The sequence below is a fragment of the Bubalus kerabau genome, chromosome 1 (genome assembly GCF_029407905.1).
Source record: "Bubalus kerabau isolate K-KA32 ecotype Philippines breed swamp buffalo chromosome 1, PCC_UOA_SB_1v2, whole genome shotgun sequence".
NCBI lineage: Eukaryota > Metazoa > Chordata > Mammalia > Artiodactyla > Bovidae > Bubalus > Bubalus kerabau.
Genome location: NC_073624.1, coordinates 243,052 through 268,010, shown reverse-complemented (window position 1 = coordinate 268,010; position 24,959 = coordinate 243,052). Strand labels below are relative to the sequence as shown.

Below are 24,959 nucleotides of genomic sequence, written 5' to 3'. Positions count from 1 at the left end.
CTGGGGAGTGAGAAGCCTGGGTCCTGCCTTTGGGGGCTCTGTCTGGGCCAGGCTTAGGTCAGGACCTGCTGGTGGTTGCTTGCCTCTTTGAGGTCAGAGGTTCTGGCCTGGAGAGGAAGTTTCCTTTAACCTTGCAGCCACAGCCAGCCAGGGCAAGTGCCAGGACTCTGCCCTCAGGGCATTTGTCCCCAGGCTATTGGCGTCAGGCTTCTGGCCATGGCAGCTGCTGCCCAGACTTGGCCAGAGCCGGGGTCAGCACCACAGTCTCCACCAGATGGCCAAGAGCATGGCCCATAGGCATGGGTAGTAAGGTGGTGGAGGCAGCACAGAGCGGGTGTTCCGACAGCAATGGGTTATCCTCAGTGTCAGGGACAGTGGTGGGGCTCTGCAGCATCCCTGGGGGCAGGAAATTTCTGGGCCTGACCTCTGTGTCGTGGGGTGGCCACCCCTCCCCACACACGGATTTGTGCGCCTTGAGTGCCTAGTCCAGGACAGTACACGAGAAGCCCTTTATGTCTCCTTGCTTCAGGTGGCTCAGCCCCGGCAGCTGCTTGGACTCTGGCTCCCGCCTCGGGACTGGTCAGCAGGCGCGGGAGGGGCAGATGGGGCCAGGGGGCCTGGGGTCACTGGGGCTGCTACTGCTCTGGGCTGCGACACACACCTGGTACCTGTCGCTGCTCTGCGTCCGTGTCGCTGACGCCAAGCGCACGTGTCCCGACCCCGGTCCCGTTTCTCTTCTGTGTCCACCTCTCAGTCCCGAGTCCCGTGTCCGAGTTGGGTACGCCTCTCGATCTCCCAGGCTTGGGACCCCAGCAGAAGGAACCGGGACAGTTTATTTTCCGTTACCTCTTCAGCTGGACCCCTGTCTCGGCCTCACAACTTGACCCCGGGCAGGACCCCTGTCCTGTTCGGTGGCCCTCGCCAGTTCTTTTCGGATCCCAGTCGGTTCCGCCTGGTCTTGCGGCGGGTGAGAGCCGTGGGACTGATGGCTGAGCCTGAGCCGCGGAGGGGCGGGGCCCCCCGGCGTGCGGGGCTCTAGGCCAATCGCCGCCTCGGGGAGGCGGGACGACGGACGCACTTCTGTCCTGACCAATCGCGAGGGGCTGCGGGAGCCTGGACTCCGCCCGCCCGCCGCCGCAAGCACAAAGAGGCCGACACGCTGCTGGCTCCAGAGGTTTTAAGAATCATCTGCGGCGCAGCGCCCGCCCAGCGGGTCATCGTCCGCCTCGGTCATCATCGGGGCCAGGTAGTCCGAGTGCCGGACCCCGAAGGTCCAGCCACGAGGCTTCCGGTGCTGCGGACCCAGGAGACGTCGCTGGCCTACTGCTGTCTGCAGGCCTTGGGCTCCCGGCCCCCAAGCTCGCCCCTCTGACCCTCGATCCCGACCCGGGCCCCTTTACCCGCCTCCGACCCTTGACTCTGAAACTGCAGACCACCTGGTCCACGTTGTAGGCTGCAGGGCCGGGATTCAGGGTGTTGCCTTGGGGGAACGAAGTCCGCGGCAGCATCGAGAACTGGGGGGCCCGGGGCTTGTAGACCCCAGGGTTCACCGCGTGGTAGGCGCAGGGCCCGGGTGTCTGCGTGGGGTGGGGGCAGGAGAGGCGCTGTGTCCAGCTTCCGGGCCCTCCGACCGCCAACCCCTCGCCGCCCCCTGAGGGCAGCGGCGCCCCCCCTCTCCCCCCACCACCTTGCTGAGGTCCTCGCAGAAGCTGCCCACCGCGCTGCGGCCGTAGATGGAGTAATTCGGCGCCGAGACTTTGCCGACTACGCGCGGGCCCAGGAGCGAAGGCATAGTGTAGGTCCCGGGGCCTGCGGGGGCCAGCGAGAGTGGGTCTTTGCGGACTAGCCAGTGTCCCCGCCACTGTTCGTGCAGGGTGGGCCTTCTTGGGCTCACCTGGGGTTTGTGACTCCAGGCGGAGGCCCCAGTTTCGGGGAGCGATGGTGTGCCGAGGCGCGCTGGGGTACGCCGCATTCCCGGCTCTCTCCGGGAAGTACCTGCCTGCGGGGCAGACCGGGGCGTGGGCCAGAACTGGGTTGGCGACCTAGTGGGGACCCGCGCCGGAGTCCAGGGATTAGGGGGAATCCGAGCCACGATTTGTCAAAGCCCGGTGAGGCTTGGAGCTGTTTTGAGGTCCAGAAGCGGGCAGGGAGGGGGGACTGAATTTGGAATGTTAGGCTGCCCAAGGGGGACTCGGGGCGGTGTGTGTGGGGGGGGCGTTTCCCGAGGGGAGGCGGCTAGGCGTTCAGGAGGCCAGGGCCCCAGCTTCCTGACCCGGTCCGGGAGTGAGGAAGGGCGCCGCGTGCCTCGGGCGGCCGAAGATGGAGTACGCGGGGGCGCTGTCGAGGCCGCGCACGGTCATGCGAGCGGGCACCAGGTGGCCTGGCCCGGGGCCGCAGGATGTCTGCTGTGCCGGGAGGCGCGCGCCGAAGGTGAAGGCCGGGGCGCGGGGCCGCGACGGGTCGTGCATGATGTAGCCTGCCGGGTGCCCCAGCATCACCAGGCACCGGCCGCTCCCCTGCCGGGCAGCCCCCGCCGGCCCCCCGCCCCCGGCCCGCCGCTGGTACCGGTGCTGGGTGGTAGCTTGTACTTGGGCCCCGGGCCTCTGTAGAGGGCTCCGATGGGACCGCGGGGCCGGTGCGGCCGCCACGGGCCGACCCAGACGTCCGAGCCCATGGCGCGGTGGAAGCGCTTGCGGCCGGCAACACCTGCGGACAAAAGGTGGCGGCCCAGGCCCCTCCGCCCGGACTCCGGGGACGCGCTCCCGGTTCCCTCCAGATGCGCCTGACTCCGGGGCGGGGCCCGCGCGTATCCCAGACACCAGAGAAACAAATGGCAGCTTTCCTGGCTCCAGAGTGGCGCGGGGCAAGGACAGCTTCGAGGCCATCTCCCGTCCCCCAGCCCCAAAATGAGTTTAGTAGGGGTGTATGTGCGCGCGCCAACTTTGGACGCAGCACTGCGGGAGTGGAATTCCCAGGGGTTCCGGAGAACTGAGATATTTTAGGAACATTGGGGGAGGATAACGGGGCGAGGGGGAGAGAGGGGGGACCTGCTACCCGAGGGGGCCCCGAAGTGGATGCACTGACCTGTTCCTGTGTCTCCTGGCTGGGAAGGCAAGGTGGGGTGTCTGGATCCCCACCGCTGCAGGGCCCAACTCCCAGACCCCATTGTGTCCGGGTCGCGCCTCCTGGCAACCGGACTGACCGCCCCACCTGGCCCCGCCCCCAGCCTCTCCTCCTTGGAGTCCATGGCAGCGGCAGGCGTCCTGCAGGCTGGGCCAGGGACCAGAACTCGGTCCACAACCGTTCCCCAGGCTTCAGTACTCCCATTCCGGAAATAAGTCTGCAGACAAAAAACAAGTGCGAGAGTAAAGAAATCAAGCTCAATTTAATTGCTGTGTGTAGAGAGAACCTCGCCTCTATTTAAACGCGTGGAATGCAAAAGCAGTCATGTACTGGGCCACAAAAAAGCCATACAATTAGTAGATATAAACTATTATATATAGGATGGGTAAACACAAGGTCCTTCTAGATAGCCCACGGAGCCATGTTCAATATCCTGTGTTAAACCGTAATGGAAAAGAATGTTAAAAAAAAAAAAAAGAATATATGTGTGTAATTGAGTCACTTTGCTATAAAGCAGAGATTGGTGCAACATTGTAAATCAACTATACTTCAATTAAAAAAAGAGCCCATACATACAAGCTGAATAAATAGATAAAATAGGACACATGATTTGATCACAATTCAAAACAATTCTAAGCAAACAGTATAAAATGTTTTTTAAAATGGTTAAGTATTTAGAAATTAACAAATTATCTGTGAAAGCTAGCAGCCAGGAGTGCCAAGGGAGCTGGAGGGCCGTGGCCCTTGCCGCGGACCCTCGAGCCGGCCCAGGGGGATGAGAGTGACTCGAAGTCCGGCACATGCGTATTGAAGCACATTAAAGGATTCAATATGAAGCACAGAAGCAGATAATGCCAAAATGCAAGCAGTGGCTGATGCACATTCAGTGAGTGGGGCAGTCTGCCCTTCTCCCGCTGCCGAGATGGCGGAAATTAGTTGAAGGTGTTGGTCAATGAGGGAGGGTCCCGGAAAAATGAAAGGGAGCAGCACCAAGTGCTGATCTGCAACAAGGATTCCAAGGAGTTCCAAATGCTGCTGTGGTTATGCAGGTTCCAGAGAGAAATGCTGTGGCAGGAAGACACTCCAGTCAAGACCAACAGGTCATCACTTACACAGTCATCTCCCTTTAAGCCTCTGGCACTAAAAACACCGCCTCCGGTGCTTATGCTAAGTGAAAGACAGCTATATTTTCTGAATTCAGAAAGACCTCCTCCAAACCCTCAGAAATCTGTGCAGTTGGTAAGCTAAAAAGAGATCGCTTTATGAGAGAAAATGTGATGTGTGCGTGATAAGTGACTTCAGTCGTGTCTGACTCTTTGTGAACCTGTGGACTGTAGCCCACTAGGCTCCTCTGTCCATGGGATTCTCCAGGCAAGATGGAGTGGGTTGCCATGCCCTTCTCCAAGAGATCTTTCTGACCCAGGGATCAAACCCACATCTCTTAAACATCTCCAGCATTGGCAGGCAGGTTCTTTACCACTAGCACCACCCGGAAAGCCAAAGAAAGAAAATGCTGTTGGCCGAAATTGACAGCTGGTCAGAACTGATTCCATACCTGTGTTGCGTGGTGGGTCTGCGGCCGCCACTTCTGATCCTCATCTTGACAAGGTCAGGTGTGCATTTCAAATATAGATACAGCGGCTGGAGGAACTTTGGATGACATAACTTGGAGGTGCAGCTTCGTTAAGATGACAGATTAACTAAATAGATCTACAACTTCTGGAAGCGGAGAGCAAAGGCTGCTCAAGGAGAGATGGCCACGTATCCAATTACCGTGGTATTCTGGCTGCTCACCAGCTGGCTCTGGTTTTGCTGCTCAATTCTCAAAAAGTATTGTCTCAAGAGCTGGAAATACAGAGAATTTGTAAACGTCTTTGTATTTGCACTGTGTGTTGTTTTACAGCCCATACCTTGAAGGTGTGTTTCTCCCAGAAAGGAGGGGAGAACGACTTACATTTGCAGAAGTAAAGGCATATTCTGTGACTTGACTGTATTTACCTTTAGCCAGTTCTGCCATAACACCTACTTAAAACTCTCCCTTTGCATGTTTTGTAAATAGGATCTAGGGTTTTAAAAAAAATTTTAAGGAATTTTTTTGCCTCATCCGTTTGCACAAGAAATTCTATGAGTGGGAGAGAAAGTGTATAGAAAATGGATTTACAGAAATGTCTGTCTGTAAAGAAAAAATAGTGCTTTGTTTTGTCCTGTTTCTCAAACACTAGGAAACAATTTAGTTAACAGACGTTTTTGCATCCGCATTTCAACATTAATACTCCTGAAGTCATGGTCTGCTGTCAGATTTAATGAAATCACGCCATCTTATGTTTCACGATCACCTTAAAGTAATTTCTGACATTTTGAGCAGCTTATGTAACATGGGCAAAATGTGCTTTTTAATTTTTATTTAGTTTTGCAGATGGTTTTCTATAAAGTAAATTTTTATTAAGTCCATGTGTGAATGATTAATGATTTAAAAAATTACCAAATAAAGTACAAATATAGTGTATTTAATAAACTGTCAACCTAAACAAAAATCCAGCAATCAGTGAGATAGAAAACCAAGAGTAGCTGTGAGGTTTTTGTTTTAAAAAGCTGCAGGGTTTCTGTTGCATATTCTTGAGAAGCTGAGAAAGGCCAGTTTCTTGAGGCTGATGCAATGGGACTGCTGACGAAAACAGTTCAACTCGCAGACAAAAAAGATGAGAGGCCACAAGTGTAGGCTGCAGAGACACACTAAACCTTTCAATAATACTTCAATTTACATTTTTAAACTAAATTATTTTGTTTCCTTCGGAGAGGCACTCTGAAGTGTAACTTCTGCATCATATGTTCTATTTTTAATTTCTTGAGGAAATTGTACTGTTTCCCATGCTGGCAGCACCAATTTACATTCCACCAACAGTGCTCGAGGGCTCCTTTTTCTCCACATTCTCGCCAACTCGTATGATTTCTTGTCTTTTTGATAAGTCATTCTGACAGGTGTGAGGTAATATTGTGGATCTGATTTGCATTTCCCTGATGATGTATGATGTTGAGTGTCTTTTCAGGTTCCTGTTGGCCATCTGTATATCATTTTGAAAAATGTTTCTTCAGGTCTTTTGCATATTTTTCCTAATTTTTTCTTTTTTAAAAAATTGAAGTATAGTTGATTTACAATATTATATTAGCTTCAGGTGTACAGCATAGTGATTCAATATTTTCCTGTCCATTAAAAATTTTTTGTTGATATTGTACAAGCTGTTTATATATTTTGGATTTGAATTCCTTATTGGTTATATGGACTTCCCTATGGCTTAGGTGGTAAAGAATCTACCTGCAATGCAGGAGATCTGGGTTCAATCCTTGGGTTGGAAAGAAGCCTGGAGAAGGGAAAGGCTACCCCTCCAGTATTCTGGCCTGGAGAATTCCACGGACTGTATAGGCCAGGGGGGTCACAAAGAGTCGATACGACTGCGCGACTTTTACCCACTTGGTTGCTGCTGCTGCTGCTGAGTCGCTTCAGTCGTGTCCGACTCTGTGTGACCCCAGAGACGGCAGCCAACCAGGCTCCCCCATCCCTGGGATTCTCCAGGCAAGAACACTGGAGTGGGTTGCCATTTCCTCCTCCAATGCATGAAAGTGAAAAGTGAAAGTGAAGTCGCTCAGTCGTGTCCGACTCCTAGCGACCCCATGGACTGCAGCCTACCGGGCTCCTCTGTCCATGGGGTTTTCCAGGCAAGAGTGCTGGAATGGGGTGCCATTGCCTTCTCCACCCACTTGGTTATGTTATTGGCAAATATTTTCTCCCAAGCAGTATGTTGTCTTTTTAATTTTTTAAAGAAGTTGTATTGGGGTATAAGTTACAACGCTGTGTTAGCTTCAGGTGTACAGCAAGGTGAACCTATTGTACAAATACAGCGTCCGTTCTTTATCCATCCTCTATGGGAAAGGGCCTCTTCCCATGTAGGCCATTGCAGAGTGCCGAGCAGAGTTCTCTGTGCTGTGCAGTGGGTCCTTACTCGTTACCTGTTTTATACTATTGTTTATTGCTTCCCAGGTGGCTCTAGCGGTAAAGAACCCAGGAGAGTGCAGGGGGCAGAGGAGGCTCAGGCACCATCCCTGGGCCAGGAGGACCTCTTGGAGGAGGGCATGGCAACCCACTCCAGTATTCCGGCCTGGAGAATCCCATGGACAGAGGAGCCTGGGGGGCTACAGTCCATGGGGTTGCAGAGTCAAACATGACTGAGTGACTCAGCACACGCGTGGCAATCGCAGTCTTCCAGTTTATTCCTCCCGCCTCACCCCCTACCCAGTAACCGAAAGCTTATTTTCTACGTATGTACAGTAACTTTTGGTTTTGTAGGTAAGTTCATAGGTAACCTTTTTAAAGATTCCACATATAATCAATATCTTGTGATATTTTTCTTTCTTATCAATCAATATCATAGATATTTTTCTATCACTCAGTGTGATAATCTCCAGGTCTTTCCATGTTGTCGCAAATGGCATTATTTTGTTCTTTTTTAATGGCTAATGATACTCCGTTGCATTGCTATCTACGTGCCACGTCTTCTCTATCCACTCCTCTGTTGATAGGTGCTTGGGCTGCTTCCTGTCCTGGCTGCTGTGAGTGGTCCTGCAACGAACCCGGGGGTGCGTGTGCCTTTTTGAATTCTGTGTTTCTCTGGATTTGTGCCTAGGAGTGGGATTGCTGGTCCATATGGTAGTTCTATTTTCAGTTTTTAAATGAACCTCTGTACTGTTCTCCACAGTGGCTATATTAGTGTGCATTCCCACCAACAGTGGAAGAGCCAGCGTTTATTGTTTGTAGATTTTTTTGGTGAAGGCCATTCCACCAGCGTGAGGCGGTGCCTCATTGTAGTTTTGATTTGCATTTTTCTAATAATTAGTGGTACTGAGCATCTTTTTTGGAGAAGGCAATGGCAACCCACTCCAGTACTCTTGCCTGGGAAATCCCATGGATGGAAGAGCCTGGTGGGCTGCCATCTATGGGGTCGAACAGAGTCGAACATGACTGAAGCAACTTAGCAGTAGCAGCAGCAGAGCATCTTTTCAAGTGCTTTATAACCATCTGTATGTCTTCTTTGGAGAAATGTCTATTTAGATCCTCTGCCCAGTTTTTGATTGTGGACTGTTTTTTTTTTTTTTTTTTTTAGCTCCATGAGTTATTTGTATATTTTGGAGATTAATCCCTTGTTGGTTGCTTTATTTGAAAAATTTTCTCCCATTCTGAGGGTTTTCTTTTCTTTTTGTTTATGGTTTCCTTTGTGTGCAAAAGTTCTATGTTTAATTAGGTCCCATTTGTTTTTATTTTCATTATTCTAGGAGGTGGATCAAAAAAGATCTTGATGCGATTTATGTCAGAAAGTGTTCTCCCTATGTTTTCGTCTAAAAATTTTATAGTATCTGGCCTAACATTTAAGGTTTTAATCCATTTTGAGTTTTTTTTGTGTGTATGGTGTTAGAGTTCTGTTCTTTTTGTTTTACTGATGGTTTGTTTTTAAAGAAACTGCCAATCTCTCCCCGAGCACTGCCTGCCACCGTCTCACATCCCACGTGGGACCTGGGTGTTTTGGCCACACAGGGCAGCGTGTGGGGTCTCAGTCCTGTGACCAGGGGCCGGGCCCACGCCGCCCGCAGCGGGAGCAGGGGGTCCTCACCGCGGCGCCGCCGGGGAAGCCCATTTTTTTTTTAAGTCCCATGTTTTTAAAGTTGCTGTTAGGCTGCTGAGCTTCATCCACGTTCTTGATTAATTAATCCATTTTCACTGATTATCAGACAATGCCAGCTGGTGACATTGGGCACAGCTGACTGTCAGGAATGAATTACAGATGTAATTATTAATGGACAGGAACAGACATAATCTACCCTTGAGTTACTAATGGATGTAATCTAGTCTTAAATAGCTACTTAAAAATTGATAGAGTTGGTATAAAACTCTTATAGGAAAACATAGGTAGAACACTCTGACATAAATCACAGCAAGATCCTATCTATGATCCATGTCCCAAAGTAATGGAAATAAAAACAAAGATAAACAAATGGAATCTAATTAAAAGTTTTTCACAAAGAAGGAAACTATAAGCAAGGTGAAAAGGCAACCTTCAGAATGGGAGAAAATAATAGCCAACGAAGCAACTGACAAAGAATTAATCTCCAAAATATACAAGCAGCTCATGCAGCTCAATACCAGAAAAATAAATGACCCAATCAAAAAATGGGCCAAAGAACTAAACAGACATTTCTCCAAAGAAGACATACAGATGGCTAACAAACACATGAAAAGATGCTCAACATCACTCATGATCAGAGAAATGCAGAGCAAAACCACAGTGAGGGAGCATCTCACGCCGGTCAGAGTGGCTGCCATCCAACAGTCTACAAGCAATAAATGCTGGAGAGGGTGTGGAGAAAAGGGAACCCTCTTACACTGTTGGTGGGAATGCAAACTAGTACAGCCATTATGGAGAACAGTGTGGCGATCCCTTAAAAAACTGGAAATGTAACTGCCATATGACCCAGCAATCGCACTGCTGGGCGTACACACCGAGGAAACCAGAAGGGAAAGAGGCACGTGTGCCCCAGTGTTCATCGCAGCACTGTTTACAATAGCCAGGTTGTGGAAGCAACCTAGATGTCCATCAGCAGATGAATGGATAAGGAAGTTGTGGTACATATACACAATGGGATATTACTCAGCTATAAAAAAGAACACATTTGAGTCAATTCTAATGAGGTGGATGAAACTGGAGCCAATTATACAGAGTGAAGTAAGTCAGAAAGAGAAACACCAATACAGTATACTAACGCATATATATGGAATTTAGAAAGACGGTAACGATGACCCTATATGCAAGACAGCACAAGAGACACAGATGTAAAGAACAGACTTTTGGACTCTGTGGGAGAGGGAGAGGGTGGGGCAGCACGAGAGAATAGCATTGAAACATGTATATTACCGTATGTGAAACAGACGAGCAGTGCAAATTTGATGCATGAAGCAGGGCGCCCAAAGCTGGTGCCCAGGGACGACCCAGAGGGCTGGGGGGGGGAGGGAGATGGGAGGGGCTTCAGGATGGGGGACACATGTACACCTGTGGCTGATTCATGTCGATCGACGTATGGTAAAACCACCACAATATTGTAATTAGCTTCCAATTAAAATAAATTAATTAAAAAAAAAACTAGGAATAAAACTATCATATGACCCAGTAATCCCACTACTGGGCATACACCCTCAGGAAACCATAATTGAAAAAGACACGTGAACCCCAGTGTTCATTGTAGGACTACTTACAGAGTGAAGTAAGTGAGAAAGAGATAAACAGATATCATACAGTAACGCGCATATGTGAAATAGAAAGATGGGACTGATGATCCTATCTGCAGGGCGGCAAAGGCAATGCAGACACGAGGAACGGACTGACGGTCACAGTGGGGAAGGGAGAGGGTGCGATGACTTGAGAGCAGTGTTGAAACATACGCTGCCATGTGTGAAACGGACAGCCAGTGGGAATCTGCAGTCTGACGCACGGAACCCGGCGCGCCTCGGGTGGACGGGCGAGAAGGTGGGTCAGCGCTTTAAGAGGGAGGACGTGTATGTAGCCCTATGGCTGATTCATGTTGATTTATGGCAGAAACCACGATATTGTAAAGTAATTTTCCTCCAATCAAAAGTAAACTGAATTTTTTTAAAAGTCGAAAAATAGTTTATACATGGAGGTTACGTTTGAGCACTATTTCTGAGGTCCCTCTGTAAACCTGTGGTTTTGGAGGATGCCATGCAAAACACCCACCTCCGGAGGGCGCTCTGGACCTGCTCTGCTCTCCCAACCCTGCCAACCACCATCGCTCAGTTTCTCTAATCGTTCAGGATTTGTTTATCATGAGTGAAATCTTTTGTAATATTTGGCAAGGAGGAAATTTAGCTTCTCTTCAATTGTCTTTGTTCTTATTTGTCACAGATTTTAAAACAAATGCTTGTGATATGACTTCTAGAGGGGCTTCCCTGGCAGCTCAGATGGTTAAGACTGCCTGCAATGCGGGAGACCCAGGTTCCATCCCTGAAGCTCTGGTCACCTGATGCGAAGAGCTGACTCATTTGAAAAGACCCTGATGCTGGGAGAGACTGAAGTCTGGAGGAGAAGGGGATGACAGAGGATGAGATGGTTGGATAGCATCACCAACTCAATGGATAAGAGTTTGAGTAAACTCCGAGAGTTGGTGATGGACAGGGAGGCCTGACGTGCTGCTGTCCACGGGGTCACAAAGAGTCGGACACGACTGAGCGAGTGAACAACAACCATGAGTTCTGCCTTCAGCATTTTAATCAGTGTCATGGGAAGCACCCTCCTCTTCTCCCGCTTTGAACTCAGTGCTTCCAAATAAAAAAGAATTTTATTTTTTTCTCAAGTATTTCTTCTTAGTTACTTGTTTATTTATGAAACATTTGTTGTTGATGTTAACAGTTAGCCTATTGATTCTTAAAGGGAATCCTCAGTTGATCATGGATCCAGACGCATCTTTCCTCTTCAGGAGGCTTAGCAGAGGACAGACCTGCCTGGGCTGCGCCCTTCTGTCGGGGGACAGCAGGCCTTGGCTGATGCTGGTGTCCTGCTGCCAGGACCGGCGTGGGCAGCCTTGGCTCTCGGTAGGCACACTCCTGAGCGCTGTTCCTGGGCCTGGACAGTCTTTGGCTCATTTCTTGTTTCTTGGAGAAACTAGACGTGCCTAGTCCCTCTTGAGGAACCTAAAAATATATATATGATGAGTGGTCCCAGTCACCCTCACTGTGGGACCTTACACTGTCTTCAGAACATCGACAGCTGGCCTGTGCTACAGAATAATGCCAGTTTGGGGACGGTGTGTCAATATTTATCATTTTAACCATTTGTAAGAGGGGCAGCAGAAGATGAGATGGATGGCGTCACCGACTCAATGGACATGAGTTTGAGCAAACTGGGAGATAATGAAGGACAGGGAGGACTGCGTGCCGCAGTCCATGGGGTCGCCAACAGCCAGACACGACTGAGCAGCTGCACAACAACACCTCAGGGGGATAGTTCAGTGGCGTTAAGTACATTCGTGGTGCTGTACACCCATCGCCACAGTCTGTGTACAGACTCATCATCGCCAAGATAAACTCCGTTCCCGTTGAACAACAACTCCCCTCCCCTCTCCTAGCCCTTAGTAACGCTAATCGCCTTTCTGTCTCTATGATTCTGCTACTCTGCGGACCTCATTTAAGTGAAATCACGCTATATTTGTCTTCTGTGTCTGGCTTATCTCACTGAGCACAGCGTTGGCAAGGTTTATTCATGCTGTAGCCTGCGTCAGGATTTCCTTCCTTTGGTGACTGAGCTAGTGTGTGTATAAGATCACAATATTTTTAATCCATCTATTGATGGACATGTGGCCTGTTGTTTCCTTTTGGCTGTTTTGAATAATGCTGCTGTGAAACTATATGTACATATTCTTGTCTAAGTACCTGTTTTTAATTCTTTTATGTATGTACCTAAAGTTGCTGGATCATATGGTAATTTCACATTTAGCTTTTTGAAGACCTGACAAATGGCTTCCACAGTGGTTGAACAGTATTACATCCCTGCCAGCAACATATGAGAATTCTAGTTTTTACACACCCTCACCAACTCAGGTGTTTTCTTTTCTTTTTTCATTAAAAGCACAATATATTTCAATAATGTGTACTGTGTTCCAGATAAATGACCACAGCTTACTTTCCAAAACCAATATATCATTTAACAGGGAGGAATCTAAATTTTAGCTTTGCATTAATATAGTATTTTGTAGTAAGAATTCACAAGCTTTTGAACTTTTGTTAGTTGTTTACTTGCTGCTTTTATAGTTCTCTGTTCGTTCTTTAATTTTTTACTTCTTTTACTTCTTTTTCACTTATTTCGTTGGTTGTGCTGGTCTCTGTGGCTGCGCCCAGGCTTCCTCTAGCTGCAGTGGCTGGCTTCTCACTCAGAGGCTTCTCTTTTGTGGAGCGCGGGCTCAGGCGCGGGCTCAGGCGCGGGCTCAGGCGCGGGCCCAGGCGCGGGCCCAGGCGCGGGCTCAGGCGCTGGGGTTCACCAGCCCTGGAGACTGCGGGCTGCAGCGGGGGTGCTGCGGGGGCTCGGTTGCCCCACGGATGTGGGATCTGCGAGGACCCAGGGTTGAGCCTGTGCTGCCTGCATTGGTGGGCAGATTCTTACCCACTGAACCACCGGGGAGGTCCCTTTCTCCTTCTCTTGTCCTGTTCTGTTATGGTCTGACAAGTTTCCTTAGTGTTATGTTTGGATTCCTTTTTCATTGCCTTTTGTACATCAGCTATAGGCTTTTGCCTTCTGGTTACCTTGAGGAAACAATCATTTTTTATTTGTTCATACCATGTGGCATTCGGGATCCCTGATTAGGGAGTAATCCCTGCAGTAAAACCGTGCTCCCTGCAGTGGAAGCCTGGAAGTCTTAATGTCTGGACCACCAGGGAAGGTCTTCTATCTTTTAAATTTATAGCTGTTCTAATACATGTGAAGGCTTCCCAGGTGCTGATAGTGGTAAAGAACCTGCCTGCCAATGCAGGAGATGTACAAGACTCAGATTCAATCCCTGGGTGGGGAAGATCCCCTGGAGGAGGGCATGGCAACCCACTCCAATAATCTTGCCTGGAGAATCCCATGGACAGGGGAGCCTGGTGGATTACAGTCCATAGTGTTGCAAAGACTTGGACAGGACTGAAGCAATTTAGCAGCAGTGGATGTGAAGTGACACTTCATTGTATGTGTGTGTGTGTGTTTTAATTGAAGTCAGTTAGTTCAGTTCAGTCGCTCAGTCATGTCTGACTCATTTTGACCCCATGGACCGCAGCACATCAGGCCTCCCTGTCCATCACCATCTCCCAGAGCCTGCTCAAACTCATGTTCTTCAAGTCAGTGATGCCATCCAAACACCTCATCCTCTATCGTCCCCTTCTCCTCCAGACTTCAGTCTTTCCCAGAATCAGGGTCGTTTCTAATGAGTCAGTCTTCACATTAGGTGGCCAAAGTATTGGAGCTTCAACATCAGCATCAGTCCTTCTAATGAATATTGAGGACTGATCTCCTTTAGGATGGACTGGTTGGATCTCCTTGCAGTCCAAGGGACTCCCAAGAGTCTTCTCCAACACCACAGTTCAAAAGCATCAATTCTTCGATGCTCAGCTTTCTTTATGGTCCAACTCTCACATCCATACATGACCACTGGAAAAACCATAGCCTTGACTAGATGGACCTTTTCAGCAAAGTAATGTGCTGTCTAGGTTTGTCATAGGTATTCTTCCAAGGAGCAAGTGTCTTTTAATTTCATGGCTGCAGTCACCATGTGCAGTGATTTTGGAGCTCAAGAAAATAAAGTGTGTCACTGTTTCCATTGTTTCCTCATCTATTTGCCATGAAGTGATGGGACTGAGTGGAATGATCTTCGTTTTTTGAATGTTGAATTTAAGCCAACTTTTTCACTCTCCTCTTTCACTTTCATCAAGAGGCTCTTCAGTTCCTCTTCACTTTCTGCCACAAGGGTGGTGTCATCTGCATATCTGAGGTTATTGATATTTCTCCTTGCAATCTTGATTTCAGCTTATGCTTCATTTAGCCCAGCATTTCACATGATGTACTCAGCATAGAAGTTAAATAAGCAGGGTGACAATATATAGCCTTGTTGTATTCCTTTCCCAATTTGGAACCAGCCCATTGTTCCATATCCAGGTCTAATTGTTGCTTCTTGAACTGCATACAGATTTCTCAGGAGGCAGGTGAGGGGGTCTGGCATTCTCATTTCTTGAAGAATATTCCACAGTTTGTTGTGATCCACACAGTCAAAGGCTTTGGTGTAGTCAAGACAGAAGAAGTAGATGTTTTTCTGGAACTCTCTTGCTTTTTCTATGATCCTATGGATGTTGGCAATTTGATCTCTGGTTCCTCTGTCTTTTCTAAATCCAGCTTGAATATCTGGAATTTCTCGGTTCACATACTGTTGAAGCCTAGCTTGGAGAATTTTGAGCATTACTTTGCTGGTATGTGAGATGAGTGCAATTGTGTGGTAGTTTGAACATTCTTTGGCATTGCCTTTTCCTTTGGGATTGGAATGACAACTGACGTTTTCCAGTCCTGTGGCCACTGCTGAGTTTTTTTTTCCCCACTGCCGAGTTTTCCAAATTTGCTGGCATATTGAGTGTAGCACTTTTACAGCATCATCTTTCAGGGTTTGAAATAGCTCAGTTGGAATCACCTCCACTAGCTTTGTTCGTAGTGATGCTTCCTAAGGCCCACTTGACTTCTCACTCAAGATGTCTAGGCTCTAGGTGAGTGATCACACCATCGTGATTATCTGGGTCATGAAGATCTTTTTTTGTACAGTTCTTCTGTGTATTTTTGCCACCTTTTCTTAATATCTTCTGCTCCTGTTTGGTCCATACCATTTCTGTCCTTTATTTTTGCCCATCTTTGCATGAAATGTTCCCTTGGTATCTCTAATTTTCTTGAAGAGATCTCTAGTCTTTCCCATTCTATTATTTTCCTCTATTTCTGTGCATTGATCTCTGAGGAAGGCTTTCTTATCTCTCCTTGCTATTCTTCGGAACTCTGCATTCAAATGGATATATCTTTCCTTTTCTCCTTTGCCTTTAGCTTCTCTTCTCTTCTCAGCTATTTGTAAGGCCTCCTCAGACAGCCATTTTGCCTTTTTGCATTTCTTATTCTTGGAGATGGTGTTGATGACTGGCTCCTGCACAATGTCACGAACCCCTGTCCATAGTTCTTCAGGTCCTCTGTCTACAAATTTAGTCCCTTGAACCTATTTGTCACTTCCACTGTATAATTGTAAGGGATTTGATTTAGCTCATACCTGAATGGTCTAGTGGTTTACCCTACTAGAATGGTTCTATCAAGACCCACAAGACCTAGAACTAACACCAAAAAATATGTCCTTTTCATCATAGGGGATTGGAATACAAAAGTAGGAAGTCAAGAGACATCCAGAGTAATAGGCAATTTTGGCTTTGGAGTACAAAATGAAGCAGGGCAAAGGCTAACAGAGTTTTGCCAAGAGAATGCACTGGTCATAGCAAACACCCTCTTCCAACAACACAAGAGAAGACTCTACACATGGACATCACCAGATGGTCAACACCAAAATCAAATTGATTATATTCTTTGCAGCCGAAGATGGACAGCTCTATACAGTCAGATCACAATAAACTGTGGAAAATTCTGAAAGAGATGGGAATACCAGACCACCTGATCTGCCTCTTGAGAAATTTGTATGCAGGTCAGGAAGCAACAGTTAGAACTGGACATGGAACACAGACTGGTTCCAAATAGGAAAAGGAGTACATCAAGGCTGTGTATTGTCACCCTGCTTATTTAACTTATATGCAGAGTACATCATGAGAAACGCTGGGCTGGAAGAAGCACAAGCTGGAATCAAGATTGCCGGGAGAAATATCAATAACCTCAGATATGCAGATGACACCACCCTTATGGCAGAAAGTGAAGAGGAACTCAAAAGCCTCTTGATGAAAGTGAAAGTGGAGAGTGAAAAAGTTGGCTTAAAGCTCAACATTCAGAAAAGAAAGATCATGGCATCCAGTCCCATCACTTCATGGCAAATAGATGGGGAAACAGTGTCAGACTTTATTTTTCTGGGCTCCAAAATCACTGCAGATGGTGACTGCAGCCATGAAATTAAAAGACACTTACTCCTTGGAAGGAAAGTTATGACCAACCTAGATAGCATATGCAAAAGCAGAGACATTACTTTGCCAACAAAGGTCCGTCTAGTCAAGGCTATGGTTTTTCCAGTGGTCATGTATGGATGTGAGAGTTGGACTGTGAAGAAGGCTGAGCGCTGAAGAATTGATGCCTTTGAACTGTGGTGTTGGAGAAGACTCTTGAGAGTCCCTTGGACTGCAAGGAGATCCAACCAGTCCATTCTGAAGGAGATCAGCCCTGGGATTTCTTTGGAAGGAATGATGCTAAAGCTGAAACTCCAGTACTTTGGCCACCTCATGCAAAGAGTTGACTCATTGGAAAAGACTCTGATGCTGGGAGGGATTGGGGGCAGGAGGAGAGGGGGACGACAGAGGATGAGATGGCTGGATGGCATCACTGACTCAATGGACGTGAGTCTGGGTGAACTCCGGGAGTTGGTGATGGACAGGGAGGCCTGGCGTGCTGTGATTCATGGGGTCGCAAAGAGTTGGACACGACTGAGCGACTGAACTGAACTGAACTGAATACAGTCAGCAAAAACAAGACTGGGAGCTGACTGTGGCTCAAATCATGAGCTCCTTATTGGCAAATCCAGACTTAAGTTGAAGAAAGCAGGGAAAACCACTAGACCATTCAGGTATGACCTGGATCAAATCCCTTACAATTATACAGTGGAAGTTATAAGTGGATTCAAGGGACTAGATGTGATAGATAGAGTACCTGAAGAACGGTGGATGGAGGTTCTTGGCATTGTACAGGAGGTGTGTTCAAAACCATCCCGAAGAAAAAGAACTGAAGTGTCTTGATTTACAATGTTGTGTTAGTTTCAGGTGTGCAGCAGAGGTGTTTGGTTACACTGACGTACGTGTGAATGTTTTCCAGCTTCTTTTCCCTGACTGGCTATTACAGAATACTGAGTATAGCTTTGCATGCTCTACGGTGGTTCAGTCGCTCACTCGTGTCTGACTCTTTGCAGCCCTGTGGACCGCAGCACGCCAGGCTTCCCTGTCCATCACCAGCTCCTGGAGCCTGCTCAGACTCATGTCCATTGAGTTGGTGATGCCACCCAACCATCTTGTCCTCTGTCGTCCCCTTCTCCTGCCCTCAATCTTTCCTAACATTAGGGTCTTTTCCAGTGAGTCAGCTCTTCGCATCAGGTGGCCAAAGTATTGGAGCTTCAGCATCAGCCCTTCCAGTGAATAGTCAGGGTTGATTTCCTTTAGGATGGACTGGTTGGATCTCCTTGCAGTGCTGCACAGCAGGTCCTCCTTATCCAGTTAATTCTGAGTTGGAATACAATCGATTCACTGTGTTGTGCTGGTTTTTTGCTGTGTGACACTGTGAATCAGCCTATGTATACACACATCCCCTCCCTCTGAGCCTCCCTTCCATGCCATGGGCTAGCACACAGGCATAAAAAGGAATGCAAATGCAATAGAGTTAGTTGATATGTACAGCTGTTTATCTATTTTATGTATAGTGGTGTGTATATATTACCCCTAACTCCTAACCCCCCACCTTCCCCTTTGGTAACTGGAAGTTTCTCTATTGAAGAATCTGTTTCATATGTAAGTTCATTTGCATCATTTTAAAATAAAGATCCCATATATGAGCAATGTCATATGATATTTGTCGTTCTCTGTGTGGTTTACTTCACTTAGTATTACCATCTCTAGGTCCATCCTATTTTTTTGGCTACGTTGCACAGCTCTCGGGATTCCAGTTCCTTGACAAGGGCCACAGCATGAAAGCGCCCATTCCTAAGCGCTAGTCCACCAGGGAACGCCTTAGCTTCATCCATGCTTCTGAAAATCACATTATTTGATTCATTTCATGACTCAGTAGTGTTCCATTGTATATGTGCACCACGTCTTTTTCATCCATCCCTCTGTCATGGGCATTCAGGCTGCTTCCATGGCTTGGGGGTTGTAAACAGTGCTGCCATGAACATTGTTGCTGTTTAGTCACAAGTCATGTCCGACTCTTTTGTGACACCAAGAACTGTAGCCCGCCAGGCTGCTCTGTCCAAGGGGCTTCCCAGGCAAGAATACTGGGGTGGGTGCCACTGCCTTCTCCAGGACATCTTCCTGACATAGGGAAAGAATCTGCATCTCTTACATCGGCAGGTGGATTCTTTATCACTGAGCCACCTGGGAAGCCTGCCATGAACATCAGAAGTGGAGTGAAGTGAAGTGATAGTTGCTTAGTCACGTCTGACTCTTTGCGACCCCATGGACCGTAGCCCACCAGGCTCCTCTTTCTATGGGATTCTCCAGGCAAGAATACTGGAGTGGGTAGCCATTCCTTTCTCCAGGGGATCTTCCTGACCCAGAGATCAAACCCAGGCCTCCCGTATTGCAGGCAGATTCTTTACCATCTGAGCCACCAGGGAAGCCCTATGAACATCAGGGTGCATGTATATTTTTGATTTAGAGTTTTCTTCAGATATATGCCCGGGGGTGGGATTGCAGGATCATATGGTAGCTCTATTTTTAGTTTGTTAAGGCACCTCCATACTTTTCTCCATAGTGGCTGCATGAATTTACATTCCCATCAACAGTGTAGGAGGGTTCTCTCTTCTCACCCTCTCCAGCATTTATCGCTTGTGGACTTTTTTTTTTTTTTAAAGATTTGTTTATATCTGGCTGCTCTGGGTCTGCGAGGGCTTTCTCTAGTGTGAGGCTGCTCTTTGACATGGAGCTCAGGCTTCTCTTGCTGCGGAGCATGGCTCAGTAGTTATGGTGCACAGGCTTACTTGCTCTGTGTCATGTGGGATCTTCCTGGACCAGGGATTGAACCCATGTACCTTGCATTGGCAGGCAGACTCTTAACCACTGGACTCTCAGGGAAGCCTTACTTTTTGATGGTGGCCATTCTGACCAGAGTTTGTTGCACTTCTATACACTGACAACAAACTCTAAGAAAGAGAAATTAGGGAAACAATCCCATTTACCACTGCATCAAAGAGAATAAAATGCCTGAGAGTAGCCCCGTGGTGGCTCAGACAGTAGAGCATCTGCCTGCGATGCAGGAGACCCGAGTTCGATCCCTGGGTTGGGAAGATCCCCTGGAGAAGGAAATGGCAACCCACTCCAGTAATCTTGCCTGGAGAATCCCACAGATGGAGGAGCCTGGCAGGTACAGTCCATGGGGTCGCAAAGAGTCGGACACAACTGAGCGACTTCACTTTCATCTTCAAGGAGACAAAAGACCTGTACCGTGAAAACTAGATGTTGATGAAGGAAATTAAAGTTGACAGAAACAGATGGAAAGATATGTGTTCTTGATTAGAAGAATTAATATTGGTAAAATGACCGCAGTGCCCGAGGCAGTCTACAGATCCAGTGCAATCCCTATCAAATCCTAAGGGCATTTTTTTTTCCCCCCAGACCTGGAAAAAAAAAGTTGTGTGGAAACACATGTGCTCTTCATCATTCTCATATTGTTGAATGCTTATGTGTTTAAGTTTTTCCATTACAAGTAACATTGTGTTATCTTTTATTTTATTTTTGCATAAATATTTCCCCCACTCAGATAGATTCCTTAAGAGGTATACCCTGTTTGGTATGACTGTTAAATCTTAGATTTATATTTTCTAAGCCTTAAATGTTATTCTAGATTTATTTATATGTATATACTCTTAACATAAACATATAGGATATTATGGGCTTCCCAGGTGGCACTGGTGTTAAAGAACCTGCCTGCCAATTAGGGGACATAAGAGACACAGGTTCTATCCCTGGGTCGGGAAGATCCCCTGGAGAAGGGAGTGGCAGCTCAGTTCAGTGTTCTTGCCTAGAGAATCCCGTGGATAGAGGAGCCTGGCAGGCAACAGTCTATCAGGTCACAAAGCGTCAGAAACGACTTCGCACGCATGCATGCATATAATATTCTTTGGTTTATATCATCTCTGATTAAATGATCTTTCTTGACTTTAAAAAAGTCCAATAATAGAAAAACCCTGCATTTAGTGGAGCTTGCTGCTCTCTACTGCCTTCTTTCTGTCAGCTGCCCATCTGCAGTTGGCTCTGCCGTGGAGTTATGCCCCCATCTCACCAGGCTTTCCTCCAGCACACGTTTCAGAAAGGCGTCATGTGCTTCTGTGCCGGGTGCCATCCAGCGTGCTCTGGGCTCCGTGACCCAGCAGTGGGGGGGTCTTCCTGGGCGCTGCCACGGATCAGCTCCCATGGGGATGGACGTCCCCACTTCTCAGGCCCTCAGTGTCCATTGGCAGGCAGATGACTGCCTCCATCCCTGTTTTGTGTCATTTCTGAGGAAATAGGCTCTCTGGGTCCATAGGCCCAAGTCCCTCTATTCCTTGGAGGGACTAGGTCAGGGGTCCTGCCGCAGAGGCGATGAGGAACAGAGCTCTAAGGAGGCCACTGCAGGCCAGACTTGCCTGGGGCCCATTTCCTTGATCTTTATTTTTGCCTCGATGGGAATCTGTGCTAGTTAAGCCGTGATGGCACAACCAGAACAGTTGCGCATCGCCACAGTTTCTGTGGTGACCCCGCATGCTTCTGAAGCTCTGTCACCTTGCCAGCTGTGCTGCGTCTCTACTGTCTCTGGAAAGATAAGAGGGCAATACTTCCACTGTGTGGAAGGTGACATGTCTCCAGGCACTTTCCCACAGGGAGTTTCTCCTTGCAGGGCAGGGCTTGCCTCCATCTGGGTTTTCAAAAGTCAGGTGTTTCCTTTCCTCAGGGGAGGGGCCTGGACCCTTCCTCGGCCAGCTGTGCCTCTGGGACCTGTCCCAGGCCTCAGCATCTCGTGAAGCTGGTGTCCTAAGGCACCCCTGGTGGACACGTCTGCTCTCTGACCGCAGCCTGGTGCTCAGACGATGGCACGGTCTTCCGGTGCTGGGTGGAGAGGTCTGGTGGGTACTGCATGGCCTGTACTGAGGTGCAGACACGGGCATCATCTCCATCTTTGCAAGGTCGTTGGACCCCAAACTTAACCCAGACACAGAGCCTGGGGCCAGGACAGAGAATGAGGGTGGCACCCAGAAGACCGTCCCCCTGCCTGAGGTCCACCTTAAGGCAGGGCCCCTTGCTCCCTCTGACTGTCACTTAATACGCCTGGGGTGGGGGGGGGTGGGAGAGCACGGGTGGGTGAGACACCTGAGGCTCAGCAGGGCCCGGGCGGGGTGCCAGGGACAGGCCTTGGCCCTCTCGCCACCTGAGTTAGGGAGAGTCCTCTGCTCCCAGCAACGAACAAGCACTTGTCACGAGGTGTCTCCCTTTGTCCCAGGAGCTCCAGGCTCTTTCCATGTCTGGCCCCAGCTGGCACCTGTCCTGAGATTTACTCCTTGGCTGAAGAGAGGAACAGATGGAGGAGACAAGCCTTGTGCCCTGAGCAGCCACGTGCTGCAGGGGGCCTGAGTCCTGGAGAGGAGGGAGGGGCGCGGTGAGAGGACGCTGGAGAGACCAGGCTGATGGGGCGCTGGGGCCGGAGTGGGGTCCTGGAGGCTCCAGGGCTGGCCAGAGGGACCTCTGGCAGTCGAGATGGCCCAGAGAGCCCAGGAGGCTCTGGAAGGTTGCGATGAACCAGGCCAATAAAGAGGAAAACACAACTTTTGGATCTTCCTTACTTTGTCCACTCATTACTCTTGATGGCTTGCTGCTGCTGCTGCTGCTAAGTCGCTTCAGTCATGTCCGAATCTGTGCGATCCCATAGACGGCAGCCCACCAGGCTCCCCCATCCCTGGGATTCTCCAGGCAAGAACACTGGACTGGGTTGCCATTTCCTTCTCCAATGCATGAAAGTGAAAAGTGAAAGTGAATTTGCTCAGTCCTGTCCAGCTCTTAATGACCCCATGGACTGCAGCCTACCAGGCTCCTCCGTCCATGGGATTTTCCAGGCAAGAGTACTGGAGTGGGGTGCCATTGCCTTCTCCGATGCCTTTTGACAACGGTCCCATCTCTGAACTCAGGGTCGAGAGGGTCCAGAGGCAGCTGGATGGAGGGGACCGAGAGCCACTCTCCTGAGTACCCTGTCCCCAGGAGGGGGCCATGGCTTCACGCCTGCGTCCCTCCCCGCTGCCCATCTGCGTGTGAACCGAGCTCGGGGGTCAGGACCACCACCCCATCCCTCTCCTCAGGGAGACGCCCCCACTCCTGCAGAATGGAACGGTCTTCTCGGGTTCCTGGTAACTTCATCAGGGCCTCATCGTGTTGCTGCAGCTACAGATAACATCTCCCTGTGGGTAACTCTTCCCTGGCAGAGCCCCCGAGACTGGCCCGAGCTCAGCGGAGGGACCCGGGGTGAGGGTCTGTTGGGCAGAACGCGTGGCTGGGCTGCCGGGGCACTGCCATCCGCCCCTGGACCTGCAGAAAGAGGGAGGGGCAGGGGCGGGGCGGGGGTGGGGAGGCCCGAGCTCCTGGAGCTGCAGGGGGGTGTGTTGACCCCCGCTCGACGAAGGCCCACCCTCGGCACAGCCTCCTTAGCCAGGCAGCCCTCTGGGCGGGGCACGTCGCGGGCCCATCTGTGCGGCACCGGGGCGGCATCCGGCCTGAAGCACGAGTGTTGCGTAGCACGTAGCTCCCAGCCTGCTGCCCGGCGCCTCTCCCCGGGTCGGCGGCCCAGACCATGGCCCAGAGCGCCTCAGAGGCTGGCGGCCTCGCCTGGGGTTGGGATGGGGACATGGACGAAGACTGGGAGGGCGCCGCACTGACCCTGCTGGCCCTGGCCGTGGTGGCCGCCACGGCGCTGGCTCTGCACTGGTTTGGCTCCGCGCAGGACCAGGAGGCTGCGGCACCGGCATCCACAGCCCTCCGCCCTTCGCAGGTGGAAGCAGCTGGGCCAGCCCTACCCGCGGAGCACAAGGTCAGTGGCGCTGTTGAGGGTCACAGCTCGGTGCCCGGAAAGCCAGGCCCTCCAGGACGTGGCCAGGGGAGTCCAGCTGCAGCGGGCGCCCAGGATCAGGAGCCCCTGGGCGGCGGGAGTCTGGCTGCCGCAGCCTCCTCTCCCCTTAAGACGCCAGCGGGGGAGGGGGCCAGTGGAGGGGCCTTGGGACCCCCTGAAACCCTCCGACGTAAAGGGAAGGAGGCTCACAGGTCAGGCTCTGCTCTCCCGTGTGGGAGCAAAGGTGAAGGGTCATCTGCACCCCTCCTGATACACTTCACCCCCCGGGATCCTGGCAAAGAAGTGGAGGTGTGGGGGGAGGCAGGGGGTGTCCGAGGCAAGGCCCCCGCCCACAGGGTAGGTCGGGACAGTCGCCCCTGGCAACAAGGGCGGGGGTCACCTGCCTCGAGGGGGCAGAGCCCCAGCAGCCGGTGGGGGCAGGTGGACTCAGGACGGAGCGGCTGTCGCCGGCGAAAGCTGGACGCCCTGTCTCTGGGCTCTGTGGTGAGCGTGTGGGATGCTGTGGGTGCAGCCAGCAGCCTGCCCGCAGGCTCCCAGGGGCTCCTGTTCCCCCAGGAGCCGCCCCCATTGTGCAGCCTGCAGACTAGGCCCTTGATGGGTGTCTCAGAGAGGGGGCTTGGGGAGAGCGGCCCCCAAGCCGCCGGAGGCCTAGCTCTGGACTCGGGAGCCACAGCTGGTAAGAACAAGGAGGCTGAGACTCTGGCCCCCAGGGAGTCCCAGGAGCCCCCAGCTGCCATGGAGGGCTGGCCCTGGGTGAGGAGGGAGGTCCTGGTCACCGGGAGCTTCAGCCAGGCCCTGGGCCCTGTGAGCCTATCACCAGAGGGGCCGCAGGGGGGACACCCCTCCTTGTCTCTCGTGCAGAGGCCCGCGGAGGCCTGCACTGTGGGATGGGCTCGGGCCAGTGGTTCTGGAGATCATGTTTTCTTCAGTTCAGAAGACAAAGGAGGGACAAAGGAGCAAGGGGGCCACGGCATTAGAGAAGGGAGAGGGTCCCTGCAAGGCCAGGTGGCCTGTGGTTCTGCAGACATTTGCAGCTGCATCTCCTCCCCTAGTTCCTCGGCCACGACCCCGCTGTGCACCCCTAAACCCCTCCCACCCCCAGGGTCCCCACCTGCAGCACACGCCCACCCCAGTCTCATACCTGGAGCTCCGACTCCTCCCATCTCCTCTCCTTCAGACTCTTTGCCCCTCAGAGTGAGCCAGAGTCCTGCTGCGGGGTCCTCCCCA

The 24,959-nt window shown here is 50.3% G+C and overlaps 1 protein-coding gene across 1 annotated transcript; it reads right to left on the bottom strand.

Annotated features, from left to right (window-relative positions):
• Positions 1–202: 202 nt before the first annotated feature.
• CIMAP1B (ciliary microtubule associated protein 1B) lies at positions 203–2,674 on the bottom strand. The gene is made up of 8 exons (XM_055565987.1): positions 2,566–2,674; positions 2,273–2,476; positions 1,895–1,999; positions 1,688–1,809; positions 1,437–1,577; positions 1,207–1,294; positions 499–576; positions 203–396 (listed from the first exon to the last, which is right to left on the bottom strand). Exons 1-8 carry the CDS (start codon positions 2,672–2,674, stop codon positions 203–205), a joined length of 1,041 nt encoding a protein of 346 aa, XP_055421962.1.
• Positions 2,675–24,959: the final 22,285 nt, after the last annotated feature.

Coding starts and splice junctions, on each gene's coding strand:
- CIMAP1B (XM_055565987.1), bottom strand. CDS start 2,674: ATGGGCTCGGACGTCTGGGTCGGCCCGTGGCGGCCGCACCGGCCCCGC. Junction 1,810..1,894: donor CCTGGAGTCACAAACCCCAG/GTGAGCCCAAGA, acceptor TGGCCCCCGCAG/GCCCCGGGACCTACACTATG. Junction 397..498: donor AGACATAAAGGGCTTCTCGT/GTACTGTCCTGG, acceptor TCCTGCCCCCAG/GGATGCTGCAGAGCCCCACC.